Source organism: Microcaecilia unicolor, chromosome 1 (genome assembly GCF_901765095.1).
Source record: "Microcaecilia unicolor chromosome 1, aMicUni1.1, whole genome shotgun sequence".
Lineage (NCBI taxonomy): Eukaryota > Metazoa > Chordata > Amphibia > Gymnophiona > Siphonopidae > Microcaecilia > Microcaecilia unicolor.
The window spans coordinates 9,208,943-9,228,686 of NC_044031.1; the positions used below are offsets into that span (position 1 = coordinate 9,208,943).

Below are 19,744 nucleotides of genomic sequence, written 5' to 3' on the forward strand. Positions count from 1 at the left end.
CTTTCTCCTCCTTCCCTGAGATCACCGAGGAGGAAACCGCCCGCCTTCTTTCCTCCTCGAAATGCACCACTTGTTCCTCTGATCCCATCCCCACCAACTTACTTAACACCATCTCTCATACTGTCACCCCCTCCATCTGTAGCATCCTTAACCTCTCTCTCCACACTGCAACTGTCCCTGACACCTTCAAGCATGCCGTAGTCACACCTCTCCTCAAAAACCCATCACTTGACCCTACCTGTCCCTCCAACTACCACCCCATCTCCCTCCTACCCTTCCTCTCCAAAATACTTGAGCGCACCGTTCACAGCCGCTGCCTTGATTTTCTTTCCTCTCAGGCAATCCTCGATCCGCTTCAATCCGGTTTTCGCCCTCTACACTTGACAGAAACAGGACTATCTAAAGTCTGTAATGACCTGTTCCTTGCCAAATCCAGAGGCCACTACTCCATCCTCATCCTCCTCGATCTATCCGCCGCTTTTGACACTGTCAATCATGATTTACTTCTTGCCACACTGTCCTCATTTGGGTTTCAGGGCTCTGTCCTCTCCTTGTTCTCCTCCTATCTCTCCCACCGAACCTTCAGAGTACACTCTCATGGATCTTCCTCCACCCCCATCCTGCTCTCTGTTGGTGTTCCCCAGGGATCTGTCCTTGGACCTCTTCTTTTTTCAATCTACACCTCTTCCCTGGGCTCACTGATCTCATCTCATGGTTTCCAGTATCATCTTTACGCTGACGACACCCAACTGTATCTCTCCACACCAGACATCACTGCGGAAACCCAGGCCAAGGTATCAGCCTGCTTATCCGACATTGCTGCATGGATGTTCAACCGCCACCTGAAACTGAACATGGCCAAGACTGAGCTTATCGTCTTTCCACCTAAACCTACTTCTCCTCTTCCTCCGCTCTCGATCTCAGTTGATAACACCTTCATCCTCCCCGTCTCATCTGCCCGCAACCTCGGAGTCATATTCGGCTCCTCCCTCTCCTTCTCTGCGCATATCCAGCAGACAGCCAAGACCTGTCGCTTCTTCCTCTTCAACATCAGCAAAATTCACCCTTTCCTCTCTGAGCACACCACCCGAACTCTCATCCACGCTCTCATTACCTCTCGCCTTGACTACTGCAACCTACTCCTCACTGGCCTCCCACTTAACCATCTATCCCCCCTTCATTCCATTCAGAACTCTGCTGCACATCTTATATTCCGCCTGAACCGATATACTCATATCACCCCTCTCCTCAGGTCACTTCACTGGCTTCCGATCAGATACCGCATACAGTTCAAGCTTCTCCTTCTTACCTACAAATGCACTCAGTCTGCAGCCCCTCATTACCTCTCTACCCTCATCTCCCCTTACGTTCCCGCCTGAAACCTCTGCTCACAGGACAAATCCCTCCTCTCAGTACCCTTCTCCACCACCGCCAACTCCAGGCTCCGCCCATTCTGCCTCGCCTCACCCTATGCTTGGAATAAACTTCCCGAGCCCTTACGCCAAGCCCCCTCCCTACCCATCTTCAAATCCTTACTCAAAGCCCACCTCTTCAATGTTGCTTTCCTTTCAGGAAAGCTAGAATGCCCCAATCTGATGACCCCTACTTGACTGTTTGTACATTTGTCCTTTAGATTGTAAGCTCTTTGAGCAGGGACTGTCCTTCTATGTTAAATTGTACAGCGCTGCGTAACCCTAGTAGCACTTTAGAAATGTCAAATAGTAGCAGTAGTAATAATGTAATAGAAGAAGGAGATAAGATTGGTTTCAAAGATATATTGTTTTATTAATCAACTTACCAATGTAATACAAGATGAAATAGTACACGCGGCAATCAAGATATGGAGGTCCGTACGGCAGCATGCCTTCTGGAGATCTCCACCCACATACACTTGCTGTCAGCCTTATATACTCTTTTTGCTTGCATTCAAATTAATAGACTCTCATATATTCCTATGATAACCTTCTACCCAGATAGCCCCCCCCCCCTTCTCTCACCCAACCGCAGGTGCTCTTCAGGAAGATCTCCCTCCCTTTCGGACAGATGGTCTAACACCGTTCCCTAATCTTATTTTGGGACTTCCCTATTCTGCTGTTACCACCTGAAGATGAGATCTTGGGTGCTTTCCAATTCTTCTGAGTTACGGACATTTCACAACTTGTCAACTGTAAAGAAGCTTCTTCTAACTCTGATACAGAGATGAAGGAAGCCATTTCACAGATGAGAGATTCCATTTTGATTTCAGATTCCTTGACCATTCTTTTTCTAATTAGGCCTCAGTCTGGGCTTTAGGCCGGGCCTTACTTTTCCAGCAGGCTTCTGGCTGTACAAGCCATTTGATTTATAGCTTGGCCTAAGTTTCTAAGAGGCCTGATCCTTCAGGCTTGATCTTCCACCATTCCAGTAGTGGCCCTTGGCTGTATTATATCTTTTCAATACTGAAATTGGTAAAACCATATCTCCCACTGAAAACATTCCGGAACTTGGTGCAATCCACAGTACTTACCCAGTGGCGTACCAAGAGGGGGGGGGGCGGTGGGGGCGGTCCGCCCTGGGTCCACGTTGCATCGGGGGGGGGGGGGTTCTGCACCCGGGGGAGGGTCCGCGCTGCATCGGGGGGGGGGGTGCTGCACCCGGGGGGGCGGGGCGCCACCCCGGGTGTCCGCCCCCCTAGGAACGCCACTGTACTTACCCATGCCGACTACTGCAACAGTATTTTCTTAGGTTGCAAGAACCACATCCTGAAAAAACTTCAGACTGCCCAAAATACAGCTGCTAGACTCATTTTTGGCAAACCACGATTTGAAAGTGCAACATCTCTTCGAAAAAAACTTCATTGGCTCCCTATCAAACAACGAATCAATTTCAAAGTCCACAAGATTATCCACAAGATTATCCATGGTGAATCTCCAGGCTATATGCTCGACCTGATCGACCTCCCCACCAGGAACATGTCTACAACCTTATGAACTTACCTCAACCTACACTACCCCAATTGCAAAGGACTCAAGTACAAAACCTATTATGGATCCAACTTCTCCTTCTTAGGCAGCCAACTCTGGAATGCCCTCCCCAGACCAATCCGATGATTCAGTGACCATCTGACCTTTCGGAAATCACTAAAAACCCATCTGTTCAGGCAAGCCTACCCAAGCGATCCAGATTAATTCCCACAAACTCATCTATTCATCACATATCCAGGATACAATGACAACGACCTAGACTACATCTCTTGTCACATTTTCCCCTGCTTATCCCTTGTTCTAGCCCCTTTCACCTCATCGACCCCTCCCCAAATGCTCACCTACCCTTACTCACACCTCTACTACTGCCCATGCCCCTCAGACTCATCTACCCCTCCAATTGTTCACTTACCCTTGCTCATGCTTCTCCTACTCCCCTCATCTCTGCATTTCTTCATTCTTATTTCTTTTATTACTCCAATAATACTCAACTTATTTCTCTCCACCAATACTTTGTAATCCCAATTACTATGTAAGCCGCATTGAACCTGCTTTGAGTGGGAAAGCGCGGTGTACAAATGTAATAAATAAATATATCCATGTGTGTCTGCCATATATGGGTCGCTTAGCCTCAGTTCCTCCTAAGTGTCACCTTGACATGTAACATGTACTTTCCAGTTACTGAGAAAGCACTCTTGCTTACATGCAGCTGCAGGAAGAAACTCAAAATATGCTGACAACAGCAAAGCAAGGAATACTGAGGGCCATCAGAGCCATATTACAGGCCTAGTATAGGAAGGAATATACACTATCTCCACCGCAAGACTTGGACAACCACAACATGACGCCCGCCACAGAAGCCTAAGAGAATGTAGAAAGGTTGTTTTACCTGCAGCGCATAATTAAGCTGTGGACTGTACCAGAGGATGTGGTCAAAGGAACTACGATAGAGGGGCTCAAAAGAGGTTTGAAGATGTTTCTGGAGGAAAAGTCCATAAAATATTTTTAGTCGGGTAGATTTGGGAGAGCCATTGCTCTTCTCTGGAAAATGAACCATGAGAATTAGATCTACTTTGTGGGATCTGCCAGGCACTAGTGACCAGACTGGCCACTATTGGAGACAGGATCAAGTGTCATGGTTGTGACTGTGATCCGGTGTCCAGACTCACCTTTTTCCAGTGATCTGGCTCTGTGGCTTCTCTGGACTGTCTTGTCCCTGCATTGATGCATCTGCTGCCTGATGTTCCTGCAATCCAAGCCTCATTCCAAGTTGTGACATCATCAGTAAAGTCCTTTATAAGCACCTTGGAACTCTCATGCCTTTGCCTTTGCAAGAGGTCTCTTAATCTTGTCTTTGTGTTCCCTGTTTAGATCCAAGCCCTGCTTGGCTTTCTTCCTGCATGCTTTGATTCCTGTGAGTCTTGTCCTTGAAGGTCTGTTCTGTGTTTCTATGAGTCTTGTACTTGAATGCTTTGTTTCTGTGTGTCTTGCTTTTGAATCTTGTTCCTGAAGGCCTGGCTCTAGAGCCACACCCTGCTCTTGGTGTCTGTAACAGTTTGACTCCTTGCCTCCTGCTTTTGGTCTAGCTGTTCCAGTTGCCAAGCTAAGTCTGTCCCTGAATGCTGTTCCAGTTGCCAAGCCAAGTCCGTTCCTGAATCCTGTTCCAGTTGCCAATCCAAGTCCGTTCCTGAATCCTGTTCCAGTTGCCAAGTCAAGTCCGTTCCTGGATCCTGCTTTCAGTCTAGCCCTGCTCTTGACTCCTGGTACAGTTTGAATTTATGTGGGGAAAACTGCCCCTCTGGCATACTGGACAGCTGCCCAGATGATAGAGAGGAGTCTCCTAGAAGGCTTTCAATATAATCCCTGTTCATGACTACTTTTATCTGACCCCTGGTATATGTAGGTGAGTGTAAGTTCTATGCAGTAACCATTCTAACCCAGAAGATTAAGTATCCCTCTAGATATTATTTAAGAAGGAGAGAAGACAGGTTATAAAGATATATAGAGAGTTTATTTCTTACCAAAGGAATACATCAATCAAACCGACAGCAGGTCAGGATAGCATCTGAGGCTTCTTCTGCTCCACCCACATTTTACCAATCTTATTTACTCTCTTTCTCCCATTCAACTTAATAGGACTCCATTTGATTCAATATTAAGACTTGTTTACCAGTTAACAGTTTGACCACAACGGAAAATCCTCCCCCTCTTGCCCAACGGCACTTCCTGGCAGGTGCCAGTTTTTCTGATAAACAATTTTTTCTATCTCAGACACAGGCTAAAAAGAATCCATTTTGTGACATAAAGTTTCCATTTTGATTTCAGGTTCCTTGACCTAACCTTTCTATTTCAGGCTATTTAGGCCTCAGTCCAGGCTAAAAAGGTAAGCCATGCTTTTCCAGCAAGCTCCTAGCCACTGTAGCCATTAGATTTTTGACTAGGCCTCAATGTAATAGCCTTAACTCTAAGGTTTTAGTCCTCCCACCTTTCCGGTGAGAGCCCTTGGCTGTATCATATTTATACAAGTTAAACCCTGTTTCTGCTTTCTGTTAAGCCAAGCTGTGTTCCTGCATTCTGCTAAAGCCAAGCTCTGTTCCTGTTCCAGTTGCCAAGCCAAGTCTGTTCCTGGATCCTGTTCAAGCTGCCAAGCCAAGTCCTCTCCTGAATTGTGTTACAGCTGCCAAGCCAAGTCCATTCCTGAATCTTGTTCTTGCCTTGTTTATAGTCTTCTGTTTGTTCTTGTTGCCTTGCCCCTGCCCTGCTTTGCCTGTCTTGTTGTGCCTTTTCTTGTCTTGTCTCATTCAGTCTAGTCCTGTCCGGATCCAGTCCTTGCCTTGTCCTGGTCTTGCCTTTTTCTGGACCCAGTTTTAATCTAATCCTGTGTCTTGCCTTGTATTGCCTGGGTCCCAGTCCCAGTTTTAATCCAGTTCCGAGTCTGCCTGTCCTGTCTGGGTTCCAGTTCTGCCCCTTTTCCTTTTTCTCTGCCTTTTTCTCCTTGTCTCGCCTGGATCCAGTCTTTGTCTTGTCCATCAAGACTCCGATGGCTATTATACTAATGTGGAAAGACCAACAAGGAGCTTTTAAATATCAGCTTGAGGGAGATCATGTATGTTATTTGCATCTCTGGTAATCATCAGCATGGATATGCTGTATTTTCTGCAGCGAGGGGAATGTTAAGGGGTCTGTGTATTACTAAGGGGGCATTTTACAAATGTGAGTGGCGCTCGGTAGTGTGGGCGTGTGGAATTGCCTATTTTTTAAATGGAGGTGTAAATAGCCATCTGCTAAAACAGAAATCTGCGTGCGGCCATTTAATGCCTGAGCAGGTTCACATTTAATGCAGCGGTAATTGGTCAGTGCACAATAACCACCGGATGCGCCTACACCACGGGCCCACGTAACAAAATATAAAAAATGTTTTCTGACGTGGAAAATGGCACACGGCAAACTCAGAACTACCCCTGGGTATGCCAGGTGGTAGTGCTGATTTCCCACATGGCAACCCTACTGCCCTTATACTTGCTAATTGTTCTTCTCCTACAATAGCAAAGTGGAGTGGAAAGTGTGGACTTGAAGCGTCTGTTTACTCTTTCCAAAAATACTAGGACTAGGGGGCATGCAATGAAGGTGCAAAGTAGTAAATTTAAAACAAATCAGAGAAAAGTTTCTTCATTCAACGTGTAATTAAACTCTGGAATTCATTGCCAAAGAATGTGGTGATGGCGGTTAGCTTAGCGGGGGTTTAAAAAAGGTTTGGACAGCTTCCTAAAGGAAAAATCCATAGACCATTATTAAAATGGACTTGGGGAAAATCCACTGCTTATTTCTAGGATACTGTCAAAACCACTAGTCTCTCTCTTTCTCCACACTACTGTCCAAATCACAAAAATATAAATAGGAGAGTGTATTAGGAAACACTCTATAGATTTATACGAGGTAGAGTCTCATATAACTGCACATGGCTCTTTATCACTTCACTCCCTTGGTGACTGTATGCGCATGCACATATATTTCATCATTGACTCGTTACCTTCTCCTCCCTATGCTATAATCGGTCGCAATCTTCAATATTTATATTTTTAATTTTTGATTTATGCTTCCAAATGCATAGGTATGGTAAAAAAAAACTTATCTTAAGGAGCTGGTATGCTCATCTTTTCAAACTGGTGTGCCCATATACCCCGACAGGTGACTGATTCGCAAAGCTTCGTCAAAGGGGGGCTTCCACACTGTTTAACCTAACATATTAAAACAAATACATCAATATTTTTATTATTTTCAAAATAAACATTTACATAATATAAATGTGGGAAAATCAGGAAATGTATAAGAAAATGTTTATCATTTACATCAAGGAGAAAGAAATTATATTGTTACTTAGTCCACAATAATATGGTCAAGATACAAGGAATTCTCTTTGTACTTTTGCTCCAAGAAACTGGGTCGACATATTTCTGAAGTAAAGTCTAAAGACATGGTTTCTGTCAGTCTCGAATGCAAAGGTAGCTAGGAGAGTTGTGCGCTCCATTATAATTTCTAAAGATGTTTCTAAAAGTTGTGTTACATTCAATTCTGGAACCTCTGTTGGAACTATATTAGCTCCTGTGATGTAAAAAGCCTTTATAATTGGTGGTATGGCTTCTTTAGGGATACCTAGCACTTCAGTAAAGTACTTTTTTAACATCTCAGTCAGTGATATCAAAGGAGTCTTTGGAAAATTTAGGAATCTCAGGTTGTTACACCTGAGTTGATTGTCAAAGAAATCCATTTTCCTTTGAATTGATTCTTTATCTATTGCCATATTAGTTACTACAGTTTGTAATGTCTTTATCTCTTGAAAATTTGACTCACATTTTCTCTCCTGCTCCTGAGCCTTCGATTCCATCGTTTGCTGAAAGTTTTTTATTTCCTTCACCTCAGAGTTAAAGGAATTGGTTAGTTGTAGTAGGGACGAATTTATGGTCTGGATCACCTAAAGGGCCTCCAAGGTAACAGCTGTCGGTCTACTCCTCACGCCAAGCAGAACGAGTGGGGTTTCCTGGCAGGGGGAGGGTGAGGAATCAATACCTCCCGCACTCTCTCCAGATGGCATTCCACCAGGGGTTGAGAATCCAACAGGGCCGCCGCTAACCTCCGAAGGACCTGCCTGAGGCTCTCCCATTGGTCCTATCTCACCGCTCAGTCTTGGCAGTACAGCTTGAAGAGGCGGACTTAAAGATGCCGCCTCTAAGCTAAGATCCCCCTGTTGTCCTGGGGATCCAACCAAAACTGGTAGCGGAACTCCCGATGCACGAAGGCCGAAAGATTCCAGGGTCGGCTGCCGGAGCGTCGGATTTCCGCCAGGGCTCGCGGCGGCTTTTGCCCCGACTTTCCCCTTTCTCTTCACCATAATATCAGGTGACAGAAAGTATTTGCTACTGGAGCAGAGCCTAGGATTAAGAGCAGACGTGCAGCGCTCCCTCACACGGACGCCATCTTGCCGACTCGCTCAACAAATACATCAATATTAACAATGATAAACAACCCAACTCTTATTATGAGTGCTCCTTAATTGTTAATAACTTGGGTCCCAGACTTACTGTTTGTGTCATCTCTTGCTCGTGCTGACTCCGCAATATGGCAACAGCGTTGTTTTAAACTCACTAACTACCCGGAAACCGCTGTACATAGTTTCGGTGAGCCCTCCAAAGGATGGTGTATCTAAATAAAGCAACCCCACTGCAAATACGTATTGAGACCTTTTGGCTCCACCGTATCTAACTGGTGTATCCAGAAGGTCTCACGCTGCAATAACTTTCTGTTAAAATCCCCTCCCCCGCCATACGGATTCACCTGTTCAATAGCCATACATTTTAAATCACTGATTACATGATTCTTCGCTTTACAATGTTGTACCAAGGGGGCTCCTAAATTGCGTGCTACTATCCTAGACCGATGCTCAGTCCCTATATATAGCTTCTCACACAGGCATCTAATGTAGTATATTATTCCTAGGGTACGGCATGTGGTCTGCCCTCTCAATTTATATTTTCTACCCTCACTTCAGTTATCTCGCGCGTCTTACAATGTGGTTTCTTACATGCATAATGCCCCAGTGTACTGGGGATTAACCCTGATGTACTAGTAACATCTGGTCACTGTACTGGACTTAGTATCTCTTTCAAATTCTGGGAACGTGAAAATGCTGTCCTTAATGCATAATTTTTAAACAGGGGGTGTGACTGCCTCACATCCCAATGGTGCCTTATAATGCCGGCCACTGCTTCTCCCCCGGGACATAACGTAAAACACATGTCAGGACCTGATCATCTTGTCTACTCTGTGATCCTGGTTGTTGTATTTATCCCGTGTGTAGGCTCCCTTTAAAATTTCATGCGGATAGTGTCTTTGTAGCAATCTAGCGCCAAGATTTTCAGAATGTATTCTAGAGTCCTCATCTTCTGTACATATCCTTTTAAAGCTGAGGAACTTCAATCTGGCACACTCATCAGTCAGATTCTCAGGTTGACCGACCGTAGTTCTGCCCTCTGGGTAGAGTTGGGGAAAATTCCAATTCCCACCCAGATTTGCAAATCTTAAATAGTATCTGCTGTCCATACAATTCAATAGAGACACAATTTTTTTTCATCTGTGAATCATGCTTAACCGCAGATCAGGTGCTCATCTTCTCCCTCTTCCCCCCCTCCTTTATGATATTTCTTAATAACTGCCATTTCCTGAACTGTAAACATCTTTCCTAATATAGAGAGAATAGTATTCATATCTCATGATCCTGGATGCCATCTTTACAAAAGCAGACTCCATTTTATGAACCAAACTTCTTACTGTTTTTGCCATTAATTCCTCCATCTTGGCCCTTACACTGTATTTGAATGTCACACTAGATCCTAATAAGGCTTGCCAAGCGGCCCTGCTTCCGCAGGCGCTCAGCTACAAGGCCATCATCAGATTTTCAGACCTAGTCAGTGCTTTTCAGCAGCTTAGTCTATAGAACTCGGCCCACCACTATTCCAGTGGGTGGGTTTCAAGTTGGGACACTTATTAACAAATGCCTATCTAGGATAAAACTTACAAAAAACCAAAGATCTTAATTGCTGATAAATAGGCTAATAGCACCAATCGCACAAACTCTTTTCACATTGCAATCCTTTTAATTATTTGAAAGAGAGCCCTCAGAGAAAAACCACTATCAAGGCAATATCATCGGTTTTTACCTGGTCTTTTGCCCGGTGGCGTAGCACATCTTTCATAGGGCTATCTCTTATTTGTGAAAATAAGTGCTATGGCCAAACACTAAAGTGCTCAAAGTAAACGTGCTCGCAAAAATAATCGTGACTTATCTTTAGACGTTATTGTTGATTAAAGTTTTCTTTTTTTCCTTTTCTTGCTAATCGATTCTCAGTCCATAAAGTCCATAAAGTTCACAGTCCGCTAGATTTTACCCTGGTAACGCCCGACACCGCGGGTTTCAATGATTTCCTCAGGGACTCGGATTAACGTTATGCAGATCTTTATGAATGAATCCAATGCTGTAGACCGAGACCTTCAGTGTGCTAGGATAAGCAGCATAAAATGTATTCTACTTTTTTGGGATCTTGCCAGGTGACCTGAACTGGCCACTGTTGGAAACAGGATGCTGGACTTGATGGACCTTAGGTCTGTCCCAGTATGGCAATACTTATGTACTTATAATACCTTTCAAGTATGACGAGCCAGTAATTGTTTCTTAAAATCATTTAAGCAATCAAAACAGCCTTATAAGTAGTGGAAACTCTTAAGTCCAAAGTACTTTTTCTATTAGTTCGTCAGCCCAACATGTTTCGGCATTCAGGGGTAAAATTGTAAAATGGACAAACAAACCCCCTAAAGATAAACACAAATAACTAAGAATAAAAAACACATAGCACCCCACAAACCCCTCCCTTAAAAATATATAAAAAAAAGTTTATCTAGGCGGCTTTAGGTGGATTGTTTGTCCATTTTACAATGTAATAATTACTGGCTCATCATTGCTGCTTTTTCCTTGTGATACATTTTGATGGCAGCATTTTCGACCTCCTGTTTTTTGTGTCCTACAATAATACTCAATTCTCTTTCTTTTATTTAGAACAAGAGGATCCTAAAAACAGTAATTCAGAGACACATCACTGGAAGCTCAGTGAGAAGCCTGAAGAAGAAAAGATGTTATCAGAAAGAGACAAAGAGGAAACTTCTTCCTGTCCTGACTGGGGAGAAAAGGAAAAGAATCAAAACAAACAAAAACCTTCACCAGGAGGCTCAGCTCTGTGTGAAAACAGTATCAGTAATCTCAAACAGGCAGGGGAAGAGGAGAGAAACCAGATGAGAGATCAAAGCTGTTCCTGTGATATTTGTCAGATATTCCTCGGTGATCAACTAAAATCACATCACAGATCTGATACTGAAGACAGACCATCTACATGTACGGACAATGGGGGAAACGTCAAGAGAGAACTACAGGGACAACAGAAAACAGTCATAAAAGAGAAACATTTTACAGGTTCTGAATGTGGGAAAGGTTTCAGTAGGAAGAAAAAGCTAATGCAACACAAGAAAACTAATAAAGAAACTAGAATGTGCACAAGTACCGAACATGGGAAAAGCTTTACGAACAAAGCAGACATTATAAAACATAAGAAAAACAGCACTGATGAGAGAATATCTTCATGTCCTGGATGTGAGAAAAGCTCCAACAAGGAAGAAAATTTCCACCAAGGACAGAGCTCAGTTTCAAGTGCTGAATGTCAGAAAAGCTTTAGTCAAGAGGAAGCAGTCGCAGATCATCAAAAAGCACAACCTGGTGAGGAATCGGACACTTCTGCTAAACCTGAAAAAATATTTTGCAGGAAGGCAACACTCTCAAAATACCAGGAAATCAAGAAAAATGAGAGATTATATACTTCTGCTGACAGTGGTAAAAGTGCTTGTTGGAAAGGAAACCTCACAGTGCGCAAGAGACTTCATTCAGTATTGAAACCAGTTACCTCTACTATGTGTGGTAAAAGCTTCACTACAGACAGTCTCCAAGACCACCCAAAAACTGACAGTGGAATGAAACCATTTACCTGTACTGACTGTAATACAACCTTTAGTCAGAAAGAACACCTCACAACACACAAGAGAATCCACAGCATTGAGCTATTTCCATGTAGTGAGTGTGGTAAAAGCTTAAGTACGCAGGGAACACTGACCACACACCAGAAAATCCATACAGGAGAGAAGCAATTTACATGTACTGAGTGTGGTAAAAGCTTTACTGAGAAGAATACATTGACCAGACACCAGATAATCCACACAGGAGAAAAGCCATTTACATGTACTGAGTGTGGTAAAAGCTTTACTGAGAAGAATACATTGACCAGACACCAGATAATCCACACAGGAGAAAAGCCATTTACATGTACTGAGTGTGGTAAAAGCTTAAGTACAAAGGGAACACTGATCAAACACCAGAAAATCCATACAGGAGAGAAGCAATTTACATGTACTGAGTGTGGTAAAAGCTTTACTGAGAAGAATACATTGACCAGACACCAGATAATCCACACAGGAGAAAAGCCATTTACATGTACTGAGTGTGGTAAAAGCTTAAGTACAAAGGGAACACTGATCAAACACCAGAAAATCCATACAGGAGAGAAGCAATTTACATGTACTGAGTGTGGTAAAAGCTTTACTGAGAAGAATACACTGATCAAACACCAGAAAATCCATACAGGAGAGAAGCCATTTATATGTAATCAGTGTGGTAAAAGCTTTAGCATAATGGGAAATCTGACCGTACACCTGAGAATCCACACAGGTGAGAAGCCGTTTACATGTACTGAGTGTGGTAAAAGCTTTACTGAGAAGAAAACACTGATCACACACCAGAAAGTCCACACAGGTGAGAAGCCGTTTACATGTACTGAGTGTGGTAAAAGCTTTAGTATAAAGGAAACACTGACCACTCACCAGAGAATGCACATAGGTGAGAAGCCGTTTACATGTACTGAGTGTGGTAAAAGCTATTATGAGAAGAAAACACTGACCATTCACCAGAGACTCCACACAGGTGGGAAGCCATGTACATGTACTGAGTGTGGTAAAAGCTTTAGCATAATGGGACGTCTGATCATACACCAGAGAATCCACACAGGTGAGAAGCCATTTACATGTACTGAGTGTAGTAAAAGCTTTACTGTGAAGGAAACACTGACCACACACCAGAGAATCCACACAGGTGAGAAGCCGTTTACATGTACTGAGTGTGGTAAAAGCTTTACTGAGAAGAAAAAACTGACCAAACACCAGAGAATCCACACAGGTGAGAAGCCATTTACATGTACTGAGTGTGGTATAAACTTTAGTAAAAAGCAAACACTGACCATACATCAGAGAATCCACACAGGTGAGAAGCCATTTACATGTACTGAATGTGGTAAAAGTTTTACTAAGAAGAAATCGCTGACCAGACACCAGAGAATCCACACAGGTGAGAAGCCATGTACATGTACTGAGTGTGGTAAAAGCTTTAGTAAAAAGCAAACACTGACCATACACCAGAGAATCCACACAGGTGAGAAGCCGTTTACATGTACTGAGTGTGGTAAAAGCTTTACTGAGAAGAAAACACTGACCATACATCAGAGAATTCACACAGTAGAAAAGCCATATAAATGTAGTGAGTGTGATAAAAGCTTTCGTAAAAAGGAAAAACTGACCACACATCAAAAAATCCATACAGGAGAGAAGCCATTTATATGTAATCAATGTGGTAAAAGCTTTAGTAAAAAGGGAACACTGACCATACACCAGAGAATCCACACAGGTGAGAAGCTATTTCCATGTCCTAAGCCCATCTAAGCTCAATCACTCTCAGACAATGGACTAGCAGATGTCCAGGCAGGAAGTCTTGTGATGTCATTGAGAATGTGACCTGTTGCCATGCTCCATCTCAAAGCCAGATGCCCAGAATTCAGCTACCCAGGAGCTTTCTAATTGGACCAAGGGCAACCACCTGACGATAAATGCCCAGTTCAGACACTTTAAAAGCAGGGGCTCTTTCTTTAGAAGGAGAGTTCTTCCTGGCTGTTCCTGATGCTCCTGTCCTAGTCGCCGCTGCCCTGAAGTGATTAAATCTAAAAGCAAGCTAGAATCTCCTGGAATCCTGACTTCTCAAGCTGGACATCACATCCACCTGAAAGAAACGGCTTCAAGCTCCATCAGACAGCAAATCTACAAAGAAACTTCCTGTTCCAGCAAGGATCTCCTGCATCACTCTCCATAGCAGCCTCCATCAATGTGAGTTATCCAGCTTCATTTACAATCAAACCTGTTATTTTGTAGCATACTTCCATTGGTAAAAGATCCTCTCTAAAATTGCCTCTCTATTGTAAATTTGTTATCTTGCCTGTATTAGAAATAAACATTTTCTTTTTAAAGTTAACTATCTGGCCTTTATATTGGTGAAAAGCACATGTCCTCACATGTGCAAGCTCCAAATGCTTTAAGCACATGTTCCTAAACGTACAATGCAGGTTAATGTAATTAATTCAAATTTAGTGTATTTACTTCCCCTTTTCCTTACCTTATAGGTAATTGGGGAATAATAAAACAGAATAGAATCAAAATATAAATACAGCACATGTTGCGACCACATGCTCTGAGCGATCCCCTCTATTCTTAAACATCATTTTGGAACTGTAACATTTCCAGTAACACCTCCAGCAAATGTTCTTTCTTTTGAAGAAGCTTAAGTAAACGGGTTACCTCCTTTGTATAGGTCTTGTGGTGCTCCACTGGGGCTAGTTTGCACAGGGCTTTTGCCATCTTAACCTGCTTCGCCAACTCCACCACCTCCTTTTCTGTACTTTTTATCTTCCTCACCCTTTTAATCAGGCCACTGGTCGGGTCCTCTGGATCCTGAAATAGTCCGTGAAATCTTCCTCCTCTGAAGAGTCACTGTCCTCCTCCTCTGACACCGGTAGGGCCTCCCGGCAGATCTCCATGACCTCTTCTCTCTCCTCCCTCTCCTTCTCTGACCTGCTCTTCTCTGGGGCCTCCCCCAGCTCTCTCCCCCCCCCTCACCTGCTAGATGGCGTGCACCTGTGAGGGGGGTACCGGTCTGGGTTCCTTCCGTGGAAGCCTGCGCTCTTCGATCCACAGGGCTCCTTTCCCTCCTCTCTGAAGCCCTGCCAGTGAGGGAACCACTTCTCCTGGCCTTCTGGTCCCTGATTCCAGGGGGCCCCATGGCCTGTCCTGGAGAACACGGCCCAGGGACCCTCCTCATCCTTGGGGGAAGGAGCTAGCAGATCAATATAACATCAGAAAGATTTTATTGAAGATACCGCATGTAAACAAATTGCCCGACACAGGCCGTATTTCGCCCACCAAGGGTTGCGTCAGGGGCTACAATAAACAAACAGATTGAATTATAATTCAATCTGTTTGTTTACTGTAGCCCCTGACGCAACCCTTGGTGGGCGAAACACGGCCTGTGTCGGGCAATTTGTTTACATGCGGTATCTTCAATAAAATCTTTCTGATGTTATATTGATCTGCTGGCTTCTTTTTCCATAGTCTTCCAGGTTTACTTAATGGCATCAACAGATCCCAGTTCACAAAGGGTATTAAAATATGAAAGAAAACCTCCAGAATCCTTTTGACAAGTAGAAGGAGTGGGTGAAAATCTATCGGTGCCAAAAGGGATGGAAGCAACAGAATTTGTGAAGAGAACAAAACTTTTCAAGGAATTGGATCAGCAGGGGAGAAACAACAAATGGGATAATGTCATACCAGAGTTCAAATTATATTGCAGTGATAGGGCGGATTAAATTGGTGGAGTTATAGCACTGTATGTTAAGGAAGATTCTTGAATTGAATAGATTAAAAATTCTGCATATCACAACGGACTTTCTCTCTTGCAGCTTTGGTCCCAGGGGGGCATTACGTTTTGTTGGCAGTCGTTTTCTCCAGATGCCTGTACTACCGGGGGTATCACTCCTCCTGTTACTGCTCCTGTTGTTCTCTCACACTGATACTCTCTGAGGGTTCTTGTCATTTCTGGCAGTCTGCTACCCTGAAGGTCTCTGGTTTTGTGGCAGTGCAGTTCCTGCTTTCTCTGTGGAGGGTTTTGCAGTTTCCAGGGTTTTATTTCTCTCCTAGGTACCTCTTCTGGTCTCTCTTCTTTTTGCATAGTCTCCTTCGCAGTTTTCCAACGATATTCCATGCCTGTGATGCCATTTTCCATGATTGGTTCCTATGAACCTAACCTGTACTTATATTGTCTTTAGATGAAAATAGTCTCTGTTAATGTACAAGGTTTAAATAATCCTATAAAACGTAAGAAGGTTTTGATGTATTTTAGAGGGCTGCAGGTTGATATTATTCTAGTTCAGGAGACGCATCTTCTTGCATCTGATGTGGCGGGATTCCAAGACCAGTTCTATTCTCTTGTTGCTGCCTCCTCTGCGGTGCATAAAAAGAATGGAGTTGCAATTCTTGCTCGCACCTCCCTTCCACTTTCCATTATAAAACAGTGCTCCGATACTGAGGGGAGATGGATATTAGTGAGCTTAAAACTGCACGATTCTAATTGGTTATGCACCGAATTCTGACTCTCCCTCGTTTTTTCATAATATAATTACTGAGATTGTTTCCTTTGGAGCCAGCAATATTAGAGTGGTGACTTTAATCAAGTGCAGGATGTTATCCTGGATAGGAAATCCACCTGTCCTCCCAGGCTGTTGAAATCATTGGATAGGTCCGGGATCTTAAGACCTCTCTGGGATTGGTGGACCCCCGGCGTCTTTTTCATCCCACAGAGAAAGACTTTACTTTTTACTCTCCTCCGCATGAGAGTTTTTCAAGGATTGACTACTTTTTTTTTTTTTTTTTTAAATTTAAAGAAGTCTTTATTAGGCATCGATAAATAATACAGTGCATATGTACCACAATACAGAACCATATAATCTAGAACAATCAATGTACATAGCTGTAGCACCCAAAAGGTACCAACATAATATCAATGCTAGAACAAGAAACTTATTATACTTCAATTTTTATCCAGTTTTTGTGCTTTTAACCCCCCCCTCCCACCATCACTCCCCCCCCCCCCCCCCCCCATCTATTCCCTACTACCCCCCATCTAACAACCAACACATGTCTCAACCAGAGCACCTTTGTAAAAAGGGATCCCAAACTCTGTTCCATTTATACACGGTTTTCCGTTTCACGGCAGTCAGTCTTTCCATCTCACACATATATCTTACTTTGGTAATCCATCTTCGCATTGAGGGCACCAGCGGGGATTTCCAACTTTGCGCTAAATTTATTCGGGCCGCATGTAGAGCACACCTTGTCAGCATCCACTGGTCAGACGTTAGCCCTGCCGGCCTAGATCCAAGAAGGAAAACCAAAGGATGCCACTGCACAGACCGACCTAGCCACGCCTGGAGTCATGAACTCACCCCCCTCCAGTAGGCCTGTGCCTTGGGACATAGCCACCATATATGACCTGCGGTCCCCAACCCCCCCGCATTTCCTCCAACTAAATTTTGATACCTGAGCAAACATATGATTTAATCGGACCGGTGTCAGGTACCACCGGTAAAAAACCTTTATGGCGTTTTCCTGCGTGGCTACTGCCAGTGATGACCTCAAAATCTGCTTTTCCAGGGCCACCCAACCGGACTCCGGCAATGTAAACTGCAGCTCCTGCTCCCATCTCTGCCTATGTAGGAAGGACGGTTTAGCTCTGGTCCCTTGATAGGCATACAGTCTAGTTATCATACCCTGCGTGCCCTTGTCCTCTACACACATCTCCTCCAGCTGGTGGACTTCTCGCCTCAAACATTCTACATATGCAGGGCTCTTCAAAAAGTGCACCAGCTGCAGGTAGGCATATCGATCCCCCTGCCCAAGCCCATAGTCGTTCATCAGTGTCTCAAAGGGCACAATAGTCTCTCCCACATGCAGCTGCCCCAATGAGTCTAATCCGGACTCCGCCCATCTGCGAAAAGTGACACTCCCTATCCCTGGTTCAAACAAAGGGTTGTCCACTATCGGAGCCAAACCCGAAACCAGTGGTTGCTTGTCTGAAAACATAAGGTCCCAATAGTGGAAAGTAGCCTTCACTGTGGGCGGAAATCTGTCTACTTGCCCTCTGTACCTACCCCCAACCCATATTAACTGTCCCAGTCTCCGAGAACCCACCAACGCTTGCTCAATGTCAACCCATACGTGGTGATCCTCCCTTTTAAACCAGGCTACTGCCGCCCTGGCCTGAGCTGCACCGTAGTACCAGAACAAGTTGGGTACCCCCAGCCCTCCCAACCGCTTACACTTATATAGCAGGGCCCTGGGCAAGCGTGGCCTCTTCTGATTCCAGATAAAGCGATTAATCGCCTCCTGTAGACCTGATAAAAATGATCTGGACAATTGCATGGGTAGGACCTGGAACAGATAAAGAAGTCTAGGCAAAATATTCATTTTTACTGCAGCAATCCGCCCGAACCAGGACAGTCCCATAGACATCCATCCGTCCAGGTCCCTCTGTACAGCTCGCTTAAGTGGCGGATAATTACTGGTGAACAACTCTGACAGGTTACCAGGCAGCTGCACTCCTAAGTATCCTAACGCTCTAGCCTCCCATTTAAAGACAAAAGACGCCTTCAAGGTGTCCATCACTCTAGAAGGAACCCCCACAGCCAATCCTGTGGACTTGTTGGCGTTCAGCTTGTACCCAGATATTGTCGCATACTCCTCTATCACCTGCATTAAATTAGGCAAGGAAATTAATGGCTTGGTTAAGGTCAAGAGAACATCGTCTGCAAATAAGGCAATTTTATATTCCCTCCCTCCCACCTGTACTCCAGCAATGTTTTCACTAGCTCGAACGGCATCCGCCAATGGTTCCATTGCCAGAGCAAACAAGAGGGGGGATAGTGGGCAGCCCTGCCTGGTTCCTCGACCCAGCCGAAATGATTCGGAGTTCCCTCCATTGATGCGCACACATGCTTGTGGTTCAGAATACAAGGCCCTAATCCACGTTCTGTAAAACTGTCCTATCCCTACTCTGTGTAGGACCTTGTCCAAGTACCCCCAGTGGACCCTATCAAATGCCTTTTCTGCATCTAATCCAAGCAGTACTATTGGTCTATCCTTCATCTGGGCTGCATAAAGAAGGTCCACTGTTCTCCTTATATTGTCCGCTGCCTGTCTTTTGGCTACAAACCCTACTTGATCCGGGTGGATCAGACCAGGAAGCACATCCCCCAATCGGTTTGCCAGGACCTTGGCTAAAATTTTCACATCAGCATTTAATATGGAGATGGGCCGATATGAGGCACACAACGTAACATCTTTACCTGGCTTAGGAATTACAGCCACCCACGCCTCCATCATAGTCTTAGGTAGGGGCACACCCTCTCTCACTGAGTTAACAATCATTGTCAGATAGGGGGCCAGCTCTACCGCGTATACCTTAAAAAATTCGTTGGTGAATCCATCCAAGCCAGGCACCTTCCCTGTGGGTAAAGTTTTAATAGCCCCAATAACCTCATCCACCTGCACCGGACATTCAAGCTCCGCCCTCTGTGGTTCGGTCAAAACCGCCAGCCCCCTAGCTCCCAGATAGGCGTCAATTTTCTCAGTCTGCACAGTGGCGTCCTCCCTGTATAGGTTCTCGTAGTATTGGGCAAAGCACTGTCTGATCTTTGCTGAGCTGTGCACCACCTGCCCCTTGCCATCTCGGGTTCTCAAAATGTGACGAGAGGATCTCA

The 19,744-nt window shown here is 44.4% G+C and overlaps 1 protein-coding gene across 1 annotated transcript in view; it reads left to right on the forward strand.

Annotated features, from left to right (window-relative positions):
• Window positions 1-13,790, forward strand: part of LOC115460724 (zinc finger protein 271-like) — a gene marked incomplete at its 3' end in the record, with an annotated part of 43,618 nt that extends 29,828 nt beyond the window's left edge. Inside the window, exons 3-4 of the mRNA XM_030190486.1 lie at window positions 11,071-13,539; window positions 13,624-13,790. Of these exons, the coding sequence (XP_030046346.1) occupies window positions 11,071-13,539; window positions 13,624-13,790 (2,636 nt within the window). The remainder of the gene's footprint in view (window positions 1-11,070; window positions 13,540-13,623) is intronic.
• Between the last annotated feature and the right edge of the window lie 5,954 nt (window positions 13,791-19,744).